General features: G+C 31.9%; 1 protein-coding gene across 1 annotated transcript; it reads right to left on the reverse strand.

Annotated features, from left to right (window-relative positions):
• Positions 1–980: 980 nt before the first annotated feature.
• On the reverse strand, positions 981–2,500 carry LOC127714971 (C-C chemokine receptor type 3-like). The gene has a single exon (XM_052220997.1). The coding sequence runs from the start codon at positions 2,203–2,205 to the stop codon at positions 1,120–1,122; it is 1,086 nt and encodes a 361-aa protein (XP_052076957.1). The 5' UTR covers positions 2,206–2,500; the 3' UTR covers positions 981–1,119.
• Positions 2,501–21,747: the final 19,247 nt, after the last annotated feature.

Here is a 21,747-nt window from a genome sequence, read left to right on the forward strand (position 1 = left end):
TTACAGATTATATTATACATGTAAGCATACAATCTAGATTCATAGACTTATTCGTAAAACAAATGAAAGGCGAATTAACTACTGCAGAAACATTTTGCACGAATGGATTTAACCTTGGGAAGGATAATTAAACAGGCTATAATTACTTCATGCATATTTGAAAATGTTAAAAAAAAATCAAGAAAACAATAATTAATACAGATATTTTTACTTTTCAATCACAAAAACGATAGATCTTAATAATCTATTCAAAACAACGTGTACTTATTTTATTCAAAACAAACGCTTACCCACAAAATCTTTATACATGCACATCGATTGTATATACAACAAAATTCTTCTGAAAAAAAAACCAAGTACGATGACCTAAAACAAAACTAAGACTGTACATTCATTAAATGACTGTCAAGAAAAATTGAAGTAAAAATATATCGTTCAAAAGTTTTGTGTTAAGCTATTTTATTTCAATTAATAAAACTGTTTACTTTATAATAAATGTTAATTCTTCAGTTGAACCTATTAGAATAAGGCGTATCGGCCTTTAGTTAACGTTGTAATGCAATTTGAGTTAGTAGTACATTTAACTGTTGCCGAGCCGTTCAATAGAACCAATGAAATAATTGAGATTGACGATTGAATATACAAGAAAATATTTCTGAAAAAACATGTACGATGAATTGAAAAAATTAAGAAATGTACATTTATTAATGTCTATCTCAGTACCAGGATCTATGCCAAACGAGACAATTTTAATTTTGATATTATAAATTTCCGTAACCTTAGCAGCAATTTACCAACTTCACCTGCATACGGGATATACATTATCAAATGTATTACCGAGCCGTTCAATAGAACCAATGAAATAATTGAGATTGACGATTGAAAATACAACAAAATAGTTCTGAAAAAACATGTGCAATGACCTAAATGTACATTTATTGATGTCTATCAAGAAAATTAAAAAAAAAGATATACCGTCGAAAGGTTTTGTTTTACACTTTATTTTCTTAACATTAAATATAACTTTGTAATTTATAATCAATGCTAATTCTTCAGTTTAACCTAAAATATTAAGATCGTCGTTAAAAGACGAAATCTTTTTTTATCTGCAACATATGCTTACATATTTCTATTGCAAATTGCTGGTAGATTCTTTTTAAACGTTGCATTGACGTTGACGTAGATGTAAAAGTTAATTCCATAATTAGAAAATTGAAACAAATACAGAATTGCTTCTGAAAGCCCAAGTTTTGCTGATTTTAATGTAGTTTTTGATGTGGTAAACGAATCAACTACAAAGAAAATTGATATTGGAAGTGTAGTTATTAGAAAATATATACTAGTGAAGAATAACATCCGAGTAAGACTTTTACTACTTCTTTTGTTGCGCTTTTTATAGTCTTTATCCCGTACACATGATTCGCGCAATCGTCCAGAGCTCCGTAATGTTTCTCCAATAAAGATATTCATAATAAACATCAGCACAAATGGAAGTAAAGACAACCATACAAGATCAATGACAACATAATATTTTTCTTCATAATTGTAAGATTCAGATGATGTGTTATTGCATACATATTCATTCTGTATCTTCACCAAACCGTTTGTAATAAAAAGAGGACCATCCATTACGAAGCTCATCACTATTGGTACCATAAGAATTATTTTAAGTAGGGATGAAAATTTTGCTGAATAATACTGCAACGGAAACCAAGATTTTACAAACCTCTCAACAGTTATGGAAACAAGTATCCACGACGAAATATGCATTGAAAAATATATCATAAAGACATTCAGTTTACAACTGAAGTCAGAAATGATCCGAATGTCAAAGTCAAACGTTGCTAGAATCCATCGTCTCATTAATCCAGTTATAAGTACGGTAGTGTCCGAAACAGAAAGAATAAAAAGGAAGTTGTAGGTTATCTCTTTCCATTTTTTCAACCGACACAAAACAATAATAATTCCTATGTTTCCAAAAACTCCGACAATAAATATTATTGGTGATATTATTCTCCAAATCCATTTTGTAATTTCCTCTAAAGGTATTGCATTTGTTTCAAAAGGCAAATCGGTAATGTTAATGTTGTCAGAATTATTAAAATTAGTTACAGTTACATAATTTGACGATGTGAATGAACAATTTGTGTATGAATCATTTGTATCTATAGTACTGCTTCCACCTGTTTGAAGACCGACAACCATTAAATGTTTTTCTCTACCAACAGAACGGGTTTCTAACAAAAATTAATCATCTAACGCTTTTCTTATAACAAAACATATAGCAGGTTTACTAGGGTGTATCTATGCAAGGTAATATTCTGTACATTGTTCGTCACTGATATTCCTTTCTTTTTATACATAATAATTTTCACCTCTATACGTGTCAAAATCTTTATACTTCCTCCTTAGATAATCAAAACTAAATTGAAATACGAATCCTTGCTAAAAAATCTGTTGATATTCAATTTGCTTCTTTTTGTAAGTGATTAATTCCTTGTTTGACAATCTGTATGATTTAAAACTTGCTTATTTGTTTACATCAGTATCAAAGTTAGTCAATACTCTGTACACTTTATCTGTTGAAAAAGTTTTCATTGAAATTTATCTATTTAATGTATAGAAACTTTATATTTCTTTTAACATCTACAAACATTTTCGAAAAAGGTTAATAATATTTAAATTATATGTACATTTAATAAAACATCATTTTTGTCTAATAGTTTTAAATATAATTGAAATCATAAAGCCGATAAAGAACATTCGTGGTCCAATACCTGTCAGCTAATTTGTTTGTTTAATTATGTTTTATAATTACACGACTATATTCAAACAACAAAATAAAAGAAAATACTAACACGAAGACAAACAAATAAAAATAGTATTGTGATATCGGTATCATATGTGAGTAGCTTCGAAAAAATTGAAATTTTAACAGTTTTATAATCATACGTTTCTAAAAGGATAACTTGTGTATTTTAATCCGAATTTACTTAAATGTATTGATTTATTCAGTAAAATTCTTTAGCTAAACTTGATTTGTGATGTAATAGATTTTACATTTGATTATGTGAAAAAGTGTCTTACAAAAACTTATGACTTTTATACCATGAAGTAGGCATTAACACTGTCTATGTTCATACATGGTTCAATAATGTTTTTTGAATTGCTCAAGGTCAACTTTCTGCAAATGCTTGTGTGTTTCTTATACTGCATGCTTTTGAATGTTTCCTGACTAATACTTTAGCATAGCTAGACATGCTTTTAAGAGTGACAGACAGATACCATAACCATACTAAATTAATATATACAACAGGTCACAGATAAGGGGGGAAATCTGCACCATTAACAAAAATATTTACACATCTACTTAAGATAAAAGAAAGGGAGGTTTGCGGGTGGGCATTTTGATTTCACGCAATGTGTTAAAATTTATCAAATCAAAAGCTGATGATAAAAGGAAGCGCACACACGGCAAATAGAGGTGATCTCGTGCTGACCCTGCAAGATCATTGACCAATTAGAAGGATGGAATCCACTCACGCACTAGTTTTCTACACGTGAACAAGTGTTATATAATTTAAACTATTAATCGAATAATTAAGTTGGACAGATTTGACCCACTGGCCACTACAGAGACATCATAAACATTTACAGTATGAATTTCTCACTCTTCATGTCAGTCTAAGCTATAAAACTACATAATTAATCTTCCCTACTAGTTTATTTCATTCCGCTTTTCAATTAGCAAATAAAATCGGTTTCAAGACTAACAAACAGATACCATAAACATACTAATATATACCAGAGTCTGAGCTTGTTTCGCTATATGATATAAAAACAGGATTGACGAAAAAGGTCGTTTATTCAAAATCATAAAATGCAAAAAAAGTACAATTTGCAAATAAAACATTTGACATAAAAGTTCATAATTAATATACAATTATAATACATAATTGATATGAAATTACATCAACTAAAATCAAATCAGTTGAATAAATGACAAAGAATAGCAAAGGTAGGGAAAAAGATCTGCCATAAATACACTCTTAAATTAAGAATGGATCCCCACAAAAATTTCAAATTGCAGTTTAAGACCAGGCAATGCTAACATCCATAACATGTTCTCAAAACAAATCCCAAAAACATACATAAGGTTAAATTGAGCCATAAAATTAGGCAAAACAATTATTATAATACTTCAGTAGCCTATCTTTTAGACAGACTGAAATAATGCATGAAGACATCAGACGGCAGGGTATACTGACCTCGTCGCTTCAGCTCATTAAAAATATATAAACCAGAGGCGAAGCTATGTGCTTTTATGGAACGACAATTGTCATCATTAAAATGAAAATACCATTTCTCATTACAATGTTTCATCAGAAACCAAATACAAACAGACAATGCTTCCCCATTGAAAAATTGACAGATATTATAGAATCAAGTCATAAATGTTTAGCAGGATATACTGACCCAAAACAGTTTATTACATTTAAATACTAACTTAAAAAAATGTTCATCCTTATATATTTCAAAAACGCATTCGACTTCCATCTCCCCATCCCTTGCATCACGGAGAAGGGAATTCCCCTAGCTGAGGAGAAGTCGCAGCCCCTATCCTGAAACTGTGTGCTTTATAATATCGAGTGTCTAAAACAATGAACGAGTGAGCCTATTTTAAAGAGGTGGTGCTCCAGACTTAAATTGGAACAAAGATCCAGTTGTATGACCAAACTGTAACAGATACTCATATTGTCCGACCCTACGCGTACACAGCTACTTTGGTAGAAGCCATCTTTATGTACATTTCTATAGATGCATAACAAATGCACTTCTGTAAAGCTGTGTATAAAATGTACATCTGTAAAGCTGTATATAAACTGTACATATGTAAAACTGTATATAAACTGCACATCTGTAAAGCTGTATATAAACTGCACATCCATTACGATGCATATAAACTGTATATTTTAAAGCTGTATATAAACTGTACAGCTGTAGGGATGTTTATAAACTGTATATCTGTAAAGCTATACAAAATGTACATCTGTAAAGATGTATATAAACTGCACATCTGTTCATAAGATCTACAACTTTTAGTATCTTATCCCATATACATTACATATGTATATCATCAAATGCAGTTAATTTACCGTTTTTTACACATATAAACAGATGTACAGTTTATACTTACCTATAAAAATGTGCAGTTAATGTATATTTTTACAGAGGTGCAGTTTCTATAAAGGTTTTAAAAAGTACAGTTTATATACATCTTTATAGATGAACAGTTTGTATACCTCTTTACAGACGTACACTTTATATACAGCTTTACAAATGTAACGTTTATATGCATTGTAATAGATGTGCAGTTTATATACATCTTTACAGATGTACATTTGATATACAGCTTTGCAGATATACAGTTTGTATACATCTTTGGAAATGAACAGTGTATATACATCCTTAGAAATGTATATCAAGATTGCTTGTACTAAAGTAGCTGTGTATGCTCGGGCATTTAATGCGATGAACGTTGCATTAGGTATGACCCTGCAAGGGGCCATAAATTAACGGTTTCTAAAATGAAATGAATTATTTAATCAAACGGTAATCACATTTACATGATTAAGGTAATACGGTGAATTTTACTCACAAGTTAAAATTAAAGTAAAATCATTTTACATGGTCATAATCGATTTTTCCTTACGAAACACAATATGTCGACTTCGAATTAGGAATATAACTTCAAGAACTATCTAAATTGTTTAAATCACAGGCATTTGGGGGCATTTTTTGTTTCTTTATTTTGATCATTTAATTTGTTTTTCGTGAATTAAACTATTTCAAATTATTTTTATTTATTTAATGTGTTCATGTTTCTGTTCATACGATTTTATAATCACAGTAGTTGTTACGTACTGTCCCTATGTTCGTATATGGGAAATAAGATTACAGAAACAGCCCGTATAAACTACTGTTATTATAAGATCGTATAAATAGGAGCACTAATTCATCAATTAAGGGAAAATAAGTAGGTATTAGAAAAATTAAAAACAAAAAATAATCTAAACACCGGGGAAAGAAGAAAATAGTCCATTCCAAAACGCCGATGGTTTCACTTTCGGACGAAAATTTCGACAGGATAAAGGTGCTTTAAATTGACTCTAGCGAAGGCAAGATAGCAGATGCACCAAGATTCAGACAACATGTCAAAGATAAAGGATTTTAGTAACTAACTTGTGCTGATTATTGGGAACGAGCTGTGTGTTCCTGTGAAAGAAGTAAGAATTTATTAAAAAAAAACTAGCGTATATGATCTAAATTCTCATATGGACCGGCACGTTAATAACCAGACGATTATATACTCATATGGTCCAACCATACGTCGGACCATATGAGTAATGGCCATACGCGTATGGTCCAAATACTTATATGGTCCGGAACATATACAAAATGTTTTTCTGATATATAATTTTTTATTGAATTACTATACTGGCCTTGGGATCTTATATTCATATTCATAACCAGCTGTATATATTAATTATGCTATCTACCATTTCTATCATATATCTGTTTGTTCAATTCAACGATGAAAGGGAGGCTGGAATATTCAAACTAATAAGTCGAAAACAAACTGGAATGACATTGCAAAAACCATAAAAGGATAAGACATAATTTTTAAACACATTTAAATAAAGGCAACAGTAGTATACCGCTGTTCAATAGTCATAATTCGATTAAGTAAAAACAATTCCGGGTAACAAACTAAAACTAAGGGAAACACGTTAACTATAAGAGAGAGGAAAACAACGGAACAATAGAAACACTGAACTACAACAAAAGCAAACGCCAACATACATAGAAACGGACTGTGTGATAACAACTGCCATATTCCTGACTCGGTGCAGGACATTTTCAGACAAAATGTTGGGTTAAACTGGTTTTAAAGCTAGCTAAACCTCTCACTTGTATGACAGTTGCATTGAATTCCATCATATTGACAACAATGTGAGAGCAAAAAAAAATTAGACATAATAGGTAAAAACGTCAAAAATTTGGGTACAGCAGTCAACATTGTAATACAAGCGGGATTTTCTCGCTGCGTTGAAGACCCATTGGTGGCCTTCGGCTGTTATCTGCTCTTTGGTCGGGTTGTTGTCTCTTTGACATATTCCCAATTTCCATTCTCAATTTTATTAATCACTTTAAAAACAAATAACTGTTTCAACAAAGAAACAAAAATGGCATATAGACAAATTACATAAGCAAAAATGAAAGACAAGAATTCAAAATTGACCATAGCACAATAACACAATGGCGGGATGTATTTATTTTTATTTATTTAATGTGTTCATGTTTCTGTTCATACGATTTTATAATCACAGTAGTTGATACGTACTGTCCCTATGTTCGTATATGGGAAATAAGATTACAGAAACAGCCCGTATAAACTACTGTTATTATAAGATCGTATAAATAGGAGCACTAATTCATCAATTAAGGGAAAATAAGTAGGTATTAGAAAAATTAACAACAAAAAATAATCTAAACACCGGGGAAAGAAGAAAATAGTCCATTCCAAAACGCCGATGGTTTCACTTTCGGACGAAAATTTCGACAGGATAAAGGTGCTTTAAATTGACTCTAGCGAAGGCAAGATAGCAGATGCACCAAGATTCAGACAACATGTCAAAGATAAAGGATTTTAGTAACTAACTTGTGCTAATTATTGGGAACGAGCTGTGTGTTCCTATGAAAGAAGTAAGAATTTATTAAAAAAAAACTAGCGTATATGATCTAAATTCTCATATGGACCGGCACGTTAATAACCAGACGATTATATACTCATATGGTCCAACCATACGTCGGAACATACGAGTAATGGCCATACGCGTATGGTCCAAATACTTATATGGTCCGGAACATATACAAAATGTTTTTCTGATATATAATTTTTTATTGAATTACTATACTGGCCTTGGGATCTTATATTCATATTCATAACCAGCTGTATATATTAATTATGCTATCTACCATTTCTATCATATATCTGTTTGTTCAATTCAACGATGAAAGGGAGGCTGGAATATTCAAACTAATAAGTCGAAAACAAACTGGAATGACATGGCAAAAACCATAAAAGGATAAGACATAATTTTTAAACACATTTAAATAAAGGCAACAGTAGTATACCGCTGTTCAATAGTCATAATTCGATTAAGTAAAAACAATTCCGGGTAACAAACTAAAACTAAGGGAAACACGTCAACTATAAGAGAGAGGAAAACAACGGAACAATAGAAACACTGAACTACAACAAAAGCAAACGCCAACATACATAGAAACGGACTGTGTGATAACAACTGCCATATTCCTGACTCGGTGCAGGACATTTTCAGACAAAATGTTGGGTTAAACTGGTTTTAAAGCTAGCTAAACCTCTCACTTGTATGACAGTTGCATTGAATTCCATCATATTGACAACAATGTGAGAGCAAAAAAAAATTAGACATAATAGGTAAAAACGTCAAAAATTTGGGTACAGCAGTCAACATTGTAATACAAGCGGGATTTTCTCGCTGCGTTGAAGACCCATTGTGGCCTTCGGCTGTTATCTGCTCTTTGGTCGGGTTGTTGTCTCTTTGACATATTCCCAATTTCCATTCTCAATTTTATTAATCACTTTAAAAACAAATAACTGTTTCAACAAAGAAACAAAAATGGCATATAGACAAATTACATAAGCAAAAATGAAAGACAAGAATTCAAAATTGACCATAGCACAATAACACAATGGCGGGATGTATTTATTTTTATTTATTTAATGTGTTCATGTTTCTGTTCATACGATTTTATAATCACAGTAGTTGATACGTACTGTCCCTATGTTCGTATATGGGAAATAAGATTACAGAAACAGCCCGTATAAACTACTGTTATTATAAGATCGTATAAATAGGAGCACTAATTCATCAATTAAGGGAAAATAAGTAGGTATTAGAAAAATTAAAAACAAAAAATAATCTAAACACCGGGGAAAGAAGAAAATAGTCCATTCCAAAACGCCGATGGTTTCACTTTCGGACGAAAATTTCGACAGGATAAAGGTGCTTTAAATTGACTCTAGCGAAGGCAAGATAGCAGATGCACCAAGATTCAGACAACATGTCAAAGATAAAGGATTTTAGTAACTAACTTGTGCTAATTATTGGGAACGAGCTGTGTGTTCCTATGAAAGAAGTAAGAATTTATTAAAAAAAAACTAGCGTATATGATCTAAATTCTCATATGGACCGGCACGTTAATAACCAGACGATTATATACTCATATGGTCCAACCATACGTCGGAACATATGAGTAATGGCCATACGCGTATGGTCCAAATACTTATATGGTCCGGAACATATACAAAATGTTTTTCTGATATATAATTTTTTATTGAATTACTATACTGGCCTTGGGATCTTATATTCATATTCATAACCAGCTGTATATATTAATTATGCTATCTACCATTTCTATCATATATCTGTTTGTTCAATTCAACGATGAAAGGGAGGCTGGAATATTCAAACTAATAAGTCGAAAACAAACTGGAATGACATTGCAAAAACCATAAAAGGATAAGACATAATTTTTAAACACATTTAAATAAAGGCAACAGTAGTATACCGCTGTTCAATAGTCATAATTCGATTAAGTAAAAACAATTCCGGGTAACAAACTAAAACTAAGGGAAACACGTTAACTATAAGAGAGAGGAAAACAACGGAACAATAGAAACACTGAACTACAACAAAAGCAAACGCCAACATACATAGAAACGGACTGTGTGATAACAACTGCCATATTCCTGACTCGGTGCAGGACATTTTCAGACAAAATGTTGGGTTAAACTGGTTTTAAAGCTAGCTAAACCTCTCACTTGTATGACAGTTGCATTGAATTCCATCATATTGACAACAATGTGAGAGCAAAAAAAAATTAGACATAATAGGTAAAAACGTCAAAAATTTGGGTACAGCAGTCAACATTGTAATACAAGCGGGATTTTCTCGCTGCGTTGAAGACCCATTGGTGGCCTTCGGCTGTTATCTGCTCTTTGGTCGGGTTGTTGTCTCTTTGACATATTCCCAATTTCCATTCTCAATTTTATTAATCACTTTAAAAACAAATAACTGTTTCAACAAAGAAACAAAAATGGCATATAGACAAATTACATAAGCAAAAATGAAAGACAAGAATTCAAAATTGACCATAGCACAATAACACAATGGCGGGATGTATTTATTTTTATTTATTTAATGTGTTCATGTTTCTGTTCATACGATTTTATAATCACAGTAGTTGATACGTACTGTCCCTATGTTCGTATATGGGAAATAAGATTACAGAAACAGCCCGTATAAACTACTGTTATTATAAGATCGTATAAATAGGAGCACTAATTCATCAATTAAGGGAAAATAAGTAGGTATTAGAAAAATTAACAACAAAAAATAATCTAAACACCGGGGAAAGAAGAAAATAGTCCATTCCAAAACGCCGATGGTTTCACTTTCGGACGAAAATTTCGACAGGATAAAGGTGCTTTAAATTGACTCTAGCGAAGGCAAGATAGCAGATGCACCAAGATTCAGACAACATGTCAAAGATAAAGGATTTTAGTAACTAACTTGTGCTAATTATTGGGAACGAGCTGTGTGTTCCTATGAAAGAAGTAAGAATTTATTAAAAAAAAACTAGCGTATATGATCTAAATTCTCATATGGACCGGCACGTTAATAACCAGACGATTATATACTCATATGGTCCAACCATACGTCGGAACATATGAGTAATGGCCATACGCGTATGGTCCAAATACTTATATGGTCCGGAACATATACAAAATGTTTTTCTGATATATAATTTTTTATTGAATTACTATACTGGCCTTGGGATCTTATATTCATATTCATAACCAGCTGTATATATTAATTATGCTATCTACCATTTCTATCATATATCTGTTTGTTCAATTCAACGATGAAAGGGAGGCTGGAATATTCAAACTAATAAGTCGAAAACAAACTGGAATGACATGGCAAAAACCATAAAAGGATAAGACATAATTTTTAAACACATTTAAATAAAGGCAACAGTAGTATACCGCTGTTCAATAGTCATAATTCGATTAAGTAAAAACAATTCCGGGTAACAAACTAAAACTAAGGGAAACACGTCAACTATAAGAGAGAGGAAAACAACGGAACAATAGAAACACTGAACTACAACAAAAGCAAACGCCAACATACATAGAAACGGACTGTGTGATAACAACTGCCATATTCCTGACTCGGTGCAGGACATTTTCAGACAAAATGTTGGGTTAAACTGGTTTTAAAGCTAGCTAAACCTCTCACTTGTATGACAGTTGCATTGAATTCCATCATATTGACAACAATGTGAGAGCAAAAAAAAATTAGACATAATAGGTAAAAACGTCAAAAATTTGGGTACAGCAGTCAACATTGTAATACAAGCGGGATTTTCTCGCTGCGTTGAAGACCCATTGTGGCCTTCGGCTGTTATCTGCTCTTTGGTCGGGTTGTTGTCTCTTTGACATATTCCCAATTTCCATTCTCAATTTTATTAATCACTTTAAAAACAAATAACTGTTTCAACAAAGAAACAAAAATGGCATATAGACAAATTACATAAGCAAAAATGAAAGACAAGAATTCAAAATTGACCATAGCACAATAACACAATGGCGGGATGTATTTATTTTTATTTATTTAATGTGTTCATGTTTCTGTTCATACGATTTTATAATCACAGTAGTTGATACGTACTGTCCCTATGTTCGTATATGGGAAATAAGATTACAGAAACAGCCCGTATAAACTACTGTTATTATAAGATCGTATAAATAGGAGCACTAATTCATCAATTAAGGGAAAATAAGTAGGTATTAGAAAAATTAAAAACAAAAAATAATCTAAACACCGGGGAAAGAAGAAAATAGTCCATTCCAAAACGCCGATGGTTTCACTTTCGGACGAAAATTTCGACAGGATAAAGGTGCTTTAAATTGACTCTAGCGAAGGCAAGATAGCAGATGCACCAAGATTCAGACAACATGTCAAAGATAAAGGATTTTAGTAACTAACTTGTGCTAATTATTGGGAACGAGCTGTGTGTTCCTATGAAAGAAGTAAGAATTTATTAAAAAAAAACTAGCGTATATGATCTAAATTCTCATATGGACCGGCACGTTAATAACCAGACGATTATATACTCATATGGTCCAACCATACGTCGGAACATATGAGTAATGGCCATACGCGTATGGTCCAAATACTTATATGGTCCGGAACATATACAAAATGTTTTTCTGATATATAATTTTTTATTGAATTACTATACTGGCCTTGGGATCTTATATTCATATTCATAACCAGCTGTATATATTAATTATGCTATCTACCATTTCTATCATATATCTGTTTGTTCAATTCAACGATGAAAGGGAGGCTGGAATATTCAAACTAATAAGTCGAAAACAAACTGGAATGACATTGCAAAAACCATAAAAGGATAAGACATAATTTTTAAACACATTTAAATAAAGGCAACAGTAGTATACCGCTGTTCAATAGTCATAATTCGATTAAGTAAAAACAATTCCGGGTAACAAACTAAAACTAAGGGAAACACGTTAACTATAAGAGAGAGGAAAACAACGGAACAATAGAAACACTGAACTACAACAAAAGCAAACGCCAACATACATAGAAACGGACTGTGTGATAACAACTGCCATATTCCTGACTCGGTGCAGGACATTTTCAGACAAAATGTTGGGTTAAACTGGTTTTAAAGCTAGCTAAACCTCTCACTTGTATGACAGTTGCATTGAATTCCATCATATTGACAACAATGTGAGAGCAAAAAAAAATTAGACATAATAGGTAAAAACGTCAAAAATTTGGGTACAGCAGTCAACATTGTAATACAAGCGGGATTTTCTCGCTGCGTTGAAGACCCATTGGTGGCCTTCGGCTGTTATCTGCTCTTTGGTCGGGTTGTTGTCTCTTTGACATATTCCCAATTTCCATTCTCAATTTTATTAATCACTTTAAAAACAAATAACTGTTTCAACAAAGAAACAAAAATGGCATATAGACAAATTACATAAGCAAAAATGAAAGACAAGAATTCAAAATTGACCATAGCACAATAACACAATGGCGGGATGTATAAGTACCGAGCGACATCATAAGTATATAAACGCTTGTCTCTATTTCACAATTTTTTGTTGTCGGGTAATGAAAAACTGATATTGTTCAAATGCGAAGGCATACTCGTGGAATATTAATAAAGAAATTTTTTTTTGCAACCCCACACAGCTTGCCATCAACAGTTTTTGGTTAATAGAGTAAAACTAAAGCAGATATTCAACAACATCTGGTATTTGTGAAGTTTTTCCCTCTTCGTCGCAAAATTTTAAAGTGGCTGTGAAGTGAAGGAATATCATCAGTCAAAACGCTTCGCCTTTGATATGTATTAATTAAAAAAATGACAACTGTCATATTCCTGACTTGGTACAGGCATTTCCTTATGTAGACAATGGTGGATTGAACCTGGTTTTATGGCTAGCCACACCTCCCGCTTATATGGCAATGTTAAAAATACAGCAAACATGACAAAACTACGTGACAGGAATGCAGTACAAACAAACGAAAGAACACTCAGCACAGAGAAATACATAAATAAATAATATAATAGTACATTACAACACGTCAACCGCAGAATAATGGTCATCCCAACACTTGTTTTGCCATATCCACAACTTGTGACCATGAACAAGAATGAGATCTACGTAAGAATGAACCTAATATATTTACAATATGAACTAAGGCTTGGCAACCTTTTAAATATGTTTAAGTACGGAATTTCAAACTGGTCCTGACAAATGAACATGTTTGACACATGTAAGAAGTAGTATTTATAGAACAAGTGGTCTGGTCATTCCAGGCTGTCGAAATTCGGAACCCAAACACAAATGTATTTTATTTAAGATGTTAAACGTTATGAAATGATTTCATAGAAAACCACATTCGTGTTATCTTTTTATTTCTAATTAAATGAAGTTTACAATCTTCCGGATGTGGAAACATCGCCAACAAAAATATTAATAAAGAGATATATAACGACAATTATTTTTCTTCGAATTTTAAGCATGTTAAGTATTCTGTTGAGATTTTGTTTATAGTAATATTCTAAAAGAACAATGTATGTTAGCTTCAAAACAGTCAAGTCATTTACAATAATGTACATGTTCGGAATGGATGTCCAGTTTTCAGAAATAGCCTAAATGCAACACAAACTAAAGTGAAAAATATACTAGGAAGACAAAAATTGCAACCAAAGGTAAAACGGGAAATAGTCATCTTCTTTCTTACCTTTACTTTTATCTTCTATATCCTTTAATGCAATTTGCCGCCATATTTTATACGAACATCAAAAGAAAGGCAATACCATTTCCGTACATTACCATCATTTGTTTGTTTGTTTTAAAACTATTATAATTCCGAAATTTTCATATATCCCCAAGTAGACTACTATTAGTGAACTATTTATCTCCATTTTTTCACTACTTCTTCAATCATAAAAGTGTCACTTCTGTAATGTTTAAAATCACAGCAATGGTAAAGAAGTCTAACGTATGGCAACATCCATTGGTGTAGAAATGTTTTATAAACATTCTGTTTTGTAAGGCAAAGTCTCTGGTTTTTTTGTGGTGACGTTAGTAGATATCTTTACATATTATCTATTTTGCTGCATTAGTTATAAACTCAGTCATTCCAAACTAAAAGACAAATTAAAAGAGTTGGTCCTGCTTTGTTTCATAAAATGAATGGCCAACGTAAATACATATATCTTGTCTAAGGGAAGAATAAATCGTACTTTGTAAAAAATCACTCTGATTCAAACAAAACATTCTCTGAAACTGAAATTATCAAGATGCTTATTTTCGTGATTTACAACATATTTGTTACGTTCTGATGACGTGTTTTTCAGCAAACAATCGGCATTCACATGAGAACCCATTATGCTCCTCTTGTCGACCTATTCCTTTATTCATACGAGCGGACTGCATACAGATGCTTTTTAGAAGGAAGAAAAGAAGTTAGAATAATCCTTTAACTTTTCTTTCCGATATGTAGATGATGTCCTCTCACTAAATAATTCAAAGTTAGGTGACTATGTTGAAAGCATCTGAATTTTTTGGGGGTACGGTTCATGTTGCTAATTCTTCAGTTTTCTATGTTGTGTTTTTTTTACTGTTGCTTGTCTTTTTGCATTTTTTTTGCCATGGCGTTGTCAGTTTATTTTCGACTTATGAGATTGAATGTCTATTTGGTATCTTTCGCCTATCTTTTAAAAACACAATCCATAGGTTGAACACAATTCAAAATTGTCAACATTCACATTTTAATCCCTAATATAGCAAACGAAATAAAAAATAATAATTATAAAGTATCTCTTTGTGATACTTTTTAACTTCACGATTTTCTTCATCTACATGATAAACATTCTGTTGTTAAATTATGCCAGCAATACAAAAATCTAAATGTTATTTTTGTATAATTAATTTAAACATAATTCAACATGAACATCTCCGAAAGGTGATAGCTCATGGTCCTTAGTTTAGAGAACCCCAACACATAAATTGGAACCATTACTTCAAAATAGTTATGGATTCCATTGAAGACTACGCCAGAGCATGGGCTAAACAAGAAGGAGTTAAACTGGTCATTTTGTCAGAATGGGTCAAAACAATCAGGTCGAATTCATTAGTTGAAAAACTGTGTGAATGATCGACCAAAGTTCGTTTTCAGAGACAAAGAAACTGTGAAATGTATTTCATCTCTTTACGATCAATATGTTGTTGTTCCTACAGACAAAGCTGTAATAATATTGTCTTTGTATATAAATCGTATTACTTCGAGTGGCTTGTAAAAGAATTAGGAATAAATGAGCACTCCGGTAATCCCACATACAAAAACATATCATTTGACAAGGATGAGATTTTGGCGAATCATAAGTCCTTCATGGCTTCAATGAACATAACATTGATCAGCAAATCTGAAGACTTACCTTGTTTGTATTAGATACCTGAGCTTCAAAATATTCCGCACAAACAACATTACAATACTGGCTCATCTGCATGTTCTACAAAGGAATTGTCCATTAGATTGACACAAATTCTGTCCGCAGTGAAAGAGAGTCTTCAGAAATACTGTGAAATTGTTTACTCGCGTAGTGGTATTAACCATATGTGGATTCTAAAAAACTCTAAAGAATTTCTGGATAATTTTAAATCAAGATCTTTCTCTGAAATTAATTCTATCAACACTTTCGATTTTTCAACCCTGTATACCACCATTCCCCATGTGAAATTGAAAAACTGTCTAAAAGAAATAATCAACAATGCTTTTCAATAAAAAAGACAAACGCTATAAATTTATTACTTTGGGATACCATACGGCATATTTTGTATATAGTGAACAAAAAGGTAAAACATAGAGGAACGAGTAATCAGTATGCTGAAGTTTCTTATTGAAAACATATTTGTTGAATTTGGAGGTAGACTTTTTCAAAAAATTGTCGGCATTCCTGTGGTAACGAACTGTGTGCCTCTCCTTGCCGACCACTTCTTATTTTCATATGATTCGGAGTTCCTTCTAACACTTGTCAAAAACAAAAAGATCAAAGAAACCAGATCATTTAATTTTACATTCAGATATATTGATGGATGTTCTTTCCATTAACAATCCAAACTTTTCTGATTGGGTTCCATTTATATATCCTCCAGAACTACTAGATATTAAAGAAACAACAGACACGGCTTCCTCCGCCTCATTTTTAGACTTATACCTCGAATTTTACATCAGCGGTCATCTCAGTACCAGAATCTATGACAACCGAGACGATTTTAATTTTGAAATTATCAATTTCCCTCACCTTAATAGCAATATACCAACTCCACCTGCATATTGAATATACATTTCCCAACTCACCTTGTTGATAAATATTCTGTATCAACTTCACAAACTATACATGATGGTCTTGAAGTATTGATTCTAGGCTGTTTATCATCGTTATTACGTATTATAGTGTTCTTTTATTTGTCTTTGTAAATTATTAACCTTTACTGTTTAGTCCATTTTTGGTAATATCCTTTTGGCGTGGCTCAGTACTTGTACATCCTTCCATTGTGTTATTGTGCTATAGTCATTGTTTGTATGCCTGTCTATCATTTTTCTTATGTGCTTTGTCTCATGCCATTTTGTTTTTTGTTGTTGACATATGTGTTTGTTTTTGGGGTGATTAAGATTATAACACAATGTTGACTGCTGTACCCCTTTTTTTGACACTTTTACCTATATTGTCTGTTTGTTTTGCTTACACATTGTCTACTAATTTTATGCGACTGTCATACAAGTGAGACGTTTAGCTAGCTATAAAACCAGGTTTGATTTACCATTTTCTACAAAAGAAAATGCCTGTACCAAGTCAGGAATATGACAGTCGTAATCCATTAGATTGATGTGTTTGAGCTTTTGACTTTGCCATTTGATAAGGGACTTTCCGTTTTTAATTTTTCTTGGAGTTCCGTATGTTTGTTATTTTACTTTTTAGTGCTATAAGTATCAAGTTATTAGCATTTGACTATTACATAACGGTTTAAAAATATATTTCGAGATACACATTTTTTAAGTTTTATAATTTATGAAGCAATCAAACAAAATGATAAAGAATAATTGAAGGTGTATGTTGTGATTTTGTCATGAATAGGCTGTGAAACATTTATAAGACTCAAATTTTATTGTTTGACGAGGTTGCCTTTATCTATTAAAATAAACGACTATAAATGATGTCAGAAATCCTAATTCAACACAAAAATTAAACAAAAAACAATTCGCAAAGTTATCATATGCCAGATTTTAGATTGAAGATTCTTACAAAATGAACAAGAATTTTGAGGTAATGTTTTTCAACTTACACTACACTTGCGACAGTTAGACACTTTTACACTTTTAACTTATTAAAAAAAAGACTTGTTAATAACAAAAAATAACGAACTCCTGGGAAAATTCAAAAAGGAAAGTTCCTTATCAAACGGCAAAATCAAAAGCTCAAACATATCCAACGAACGGAAAACAACTGTCATATTCCTGACTTGGTACATGCATTTTCTAATGTAGAAAATGGTATATTAAAGTTTCCTGACTTGGTACAGGCATTTCCTTATGTAGAAAAGGGTGGAATAAGGTCGCTACTTATAGCGTGTTTAGATAGATCGTATATGAATATCTGAGTGAAATCAAGATGTATATTGAGATCCTGCAATACTTATAGGTAGTTAAAAATAATGATTGCAAAATGTATGCTAAAGGTTTTATTTATGTTATAATCTTTTAGTTGACTGATTTAAAAATGGATATAGATCCTGGTTCATCAATCCTATTATAGAATATGTGTAAAATGTAACATGATTTATAAACCGCATACGATAGTAAGAGCATTACGGTTATTGCAATTGCCCCATGCGTTCATACGTTAGTCCATCTGTTCTTTTAATAATCTGTTGTCTGTCCTGTCTTGTATTGGATTTTCAATGTAGTTTACCATGAATATTTAAAGATACAATAATGATTCTTGATACACATGTTTCGTATCATACGAACCTTTTTCAAATATGTGACAAATTAAGGTTTTGACCATACATGTGATAGTTTGAGCAATTCATGTTGTCCTACTCACAAATGATGTAGTTTTTTTTTTAATTTGTGTTGACAGGTGTCAATTCATTTTCCTTTTGTAAACGGTATTGTGTGATATGCATTTAATTTCTTGCGCCTCTACATTTTTTGTAACCAAATATTTACGGTAGTTGCATATTGATAAAAGTTCAAAGTGCATTTTGATTTGAGATGATATTCTATAAATGTTTGCTAAGTTGAGTCTTTTGTATATATTAGATTCACGTTACCTTCGCATCGAAATTACGCGAAAAATAATTTTGCCTGAATAAGTGAACAATATTGTCTATGAATATGCGACAAGAAGAGTGCATGAATCTACAACCTTATTTTGTTAGTAGTCTGTGATTAGTTATCTCTTTCCTCTGGTTAACTTTTAGAGCTGATCGGATTAACTCTTAATAAAGTTGCTATTCCTATTATGATTTGCTTGATAGAGGGTTATTGATAAGAAGGATGCAATTGTACAAAGGGTCTAAATAATAAATTTGAAGTGATCTTTTGAGGGACGCATCGTGATTTGTTTGACTGTTTTGTTAAAGCTATGCCACAGATGAGTACGGGTATTGTCATCCGAACGTAGCGATGATATTATTCTAGGCTCTGTGATTATGACATCACCTAATTCGAATAATAACCAAAAGTGATATATGCCAGAGCTCCTTGGTTTACCATTTCAAGGAGGCGATAACAGTTGCCGTTTCTTTCATTCGTTTGTCCATATTGAAATTATGTATGATGACTTCGCTCTTTTCACATTGTTAAATTCTCAGGAAACTCAGTTCTTTCCGAATTTTTAATAACTTAATAGTTTTTTACATTTTTTATGTTTGGTTTTCCGCTCTTAAAAAGCACTAATGATAAAGCGCAGTCAATTATCAAAAATATCCAATTGTCCAATCGTCCAATATCATTGTACAGAGTTTTTTTAGTTTAATATCTAATTGTGTTCCTTATTTGAGGCGCATTAGGAATATTGAATCAATTGTTCTTTCCTCTACCATTAATTGCTCATGGTGCTGACTTCAACAATTATACAAGGGAAACAGACCTGTGTATACACAGTTATGTCAGAATGAAAATAATTCAAATTTGACACTACATTTATTGAACCGTACACGAGACAAGACATATCGGAAATTACAGTAAATAGACATAAAAAGGATTTTTTGTCCGTACATAATTATTCTTTTGATCCCATTTGAAGCTGTTTCTATTTCATTTAATGACAAAATGGTATGATTATGTTGATATTGTGTGTTCCATAATACATTCTGTTTAGAAAAACTGATTTTTTTCTCTTGTCTGTTGGTCATGTTCATTATTTTCAGATATTGAACCGTTTTCAACTGATTTATCAACCTGTGTTTATGTTGAAAATCCGCTACACTTGAAACTGAATGCGATTTTAATGAAAACCTGCACTGTTATTGTTTAAGTACTTTAAGTGTTGTAACGCGATAAGTTTGATTGAAAATCTTTAATATTTTTTTCTAAAAGGGTATGTTTCATAATAAAATCTCACAAAACTTCTACATGTTTGGCAGAAATCCGATATTTCTTCAAATTATTTTAACATCTACGAGTACAGAATTAACTCGTTATGGCAGTTTTATGGTAAGCAATTAAAATGTTAAGATTAATGCTCATTTCGATTTAAACGACAGTTAAATTGTTATGTCACAACATCATGAATATTTAGCTGCTAAAAGTTTTCTTCCTGTTTAAAATTGTATTTTATTTTTACGCTAGCATTTATATCTTTTATCATAAGGTAATTACATATCTCAATTGATACGTTACGCCCGTGTATTTTCATACTAGATGGACTTCATAAGTAGGGTTTTGCTCCTTACAAAAACAAACTGCTCCCAAAGAGGTATGAGGAAGAACGACAACAATCGACACTAGATATGTTTACAGGTCACCCATACAATTGATTGACCGATACGATATGTGTCTCGACTCCCTAGTGATATGTTGTCACACTCTTAGATCTTCAGATACCAGACTTGTCGTATGATCTGTAATTTTACCGATTGGGTCCTATTCCCGATTATGATATTTTGACTGAATGTGGATTCGCATGGCAAGTGATGCATTCAGAGCATGAGACAGTAACCCTTTTGCCATTTCAGATCTCGCTACTTTTGGAGTTCATGCTATATCTTCAGATTTGTGTTTGTTTTCTTAATCAATGTATGAGATTTGAACATCGGCTAACTACTGTTGCCTTAACTTGAACATATTCATTACCTGTGTACATTAGTGATGTAATCAAACTTTCTGGGTTTTCCCTTTTTTAAATAAAACTTCCGTTTCGTTTTACATTCTGTTACATTGTTGGACTCAAAATGACAACTTAAAGAAAAAACGTATGTGTGACAGGTACTTCAATTTTTCATTGACTGATTGAATTGTTTCATTTGATTATTAATCTGTATACATTACACACTATTCAAAAACTTCACGAATGTGCAGTAAAACTGTTCAAGTATTTATTATGTGATTTTTGTAAGCTGTATAATTGTATAGTACCAACGTTATCATTTAAATTATACATCTCTTCCTTTAAAGTGTAATTGTTTGATAAAATAAAAGTTTATATTAAACATATTTACACTTTTAGAAACCTAAAATCATTAGCAAGCAAAAACCCAAGCAACACGATGAATGGAAAAAAAAATCTAGATACAAGACACAAATGAAAAGAGCATTGAAAATCAAAATAAATTCTGACATTTAGCCAAAACCGCCGCTGTGGTAGTGTTTTAATCCCTTGTCTATTTAGCTTACTACAACTATCGAGAACATGACCGTCATGTAGAATCAAAAATGGCTGGTTGAACTCCACTTATTACTGCTTTAGTTGATACACATATAATTACCATATACATCGACATAAGAATCAAAAGAAAATTCT

This window comes from Mytilus californianus, unplaced genomic scaffold (assembly GCF_021869535.1).
Source record: "Mytilus californianus isolate M0D057914Y unplaced genomic scaffold, xbMytCali1.0.p SCAF_9, whole genome shotgun sequence".
Classification (NCBI taxonomy): Eukaryota; Metazoa; Mollusca; class Bivalvia; order Mytilida; family Mytilidae; genus Mytilus; species Mytilus californianus.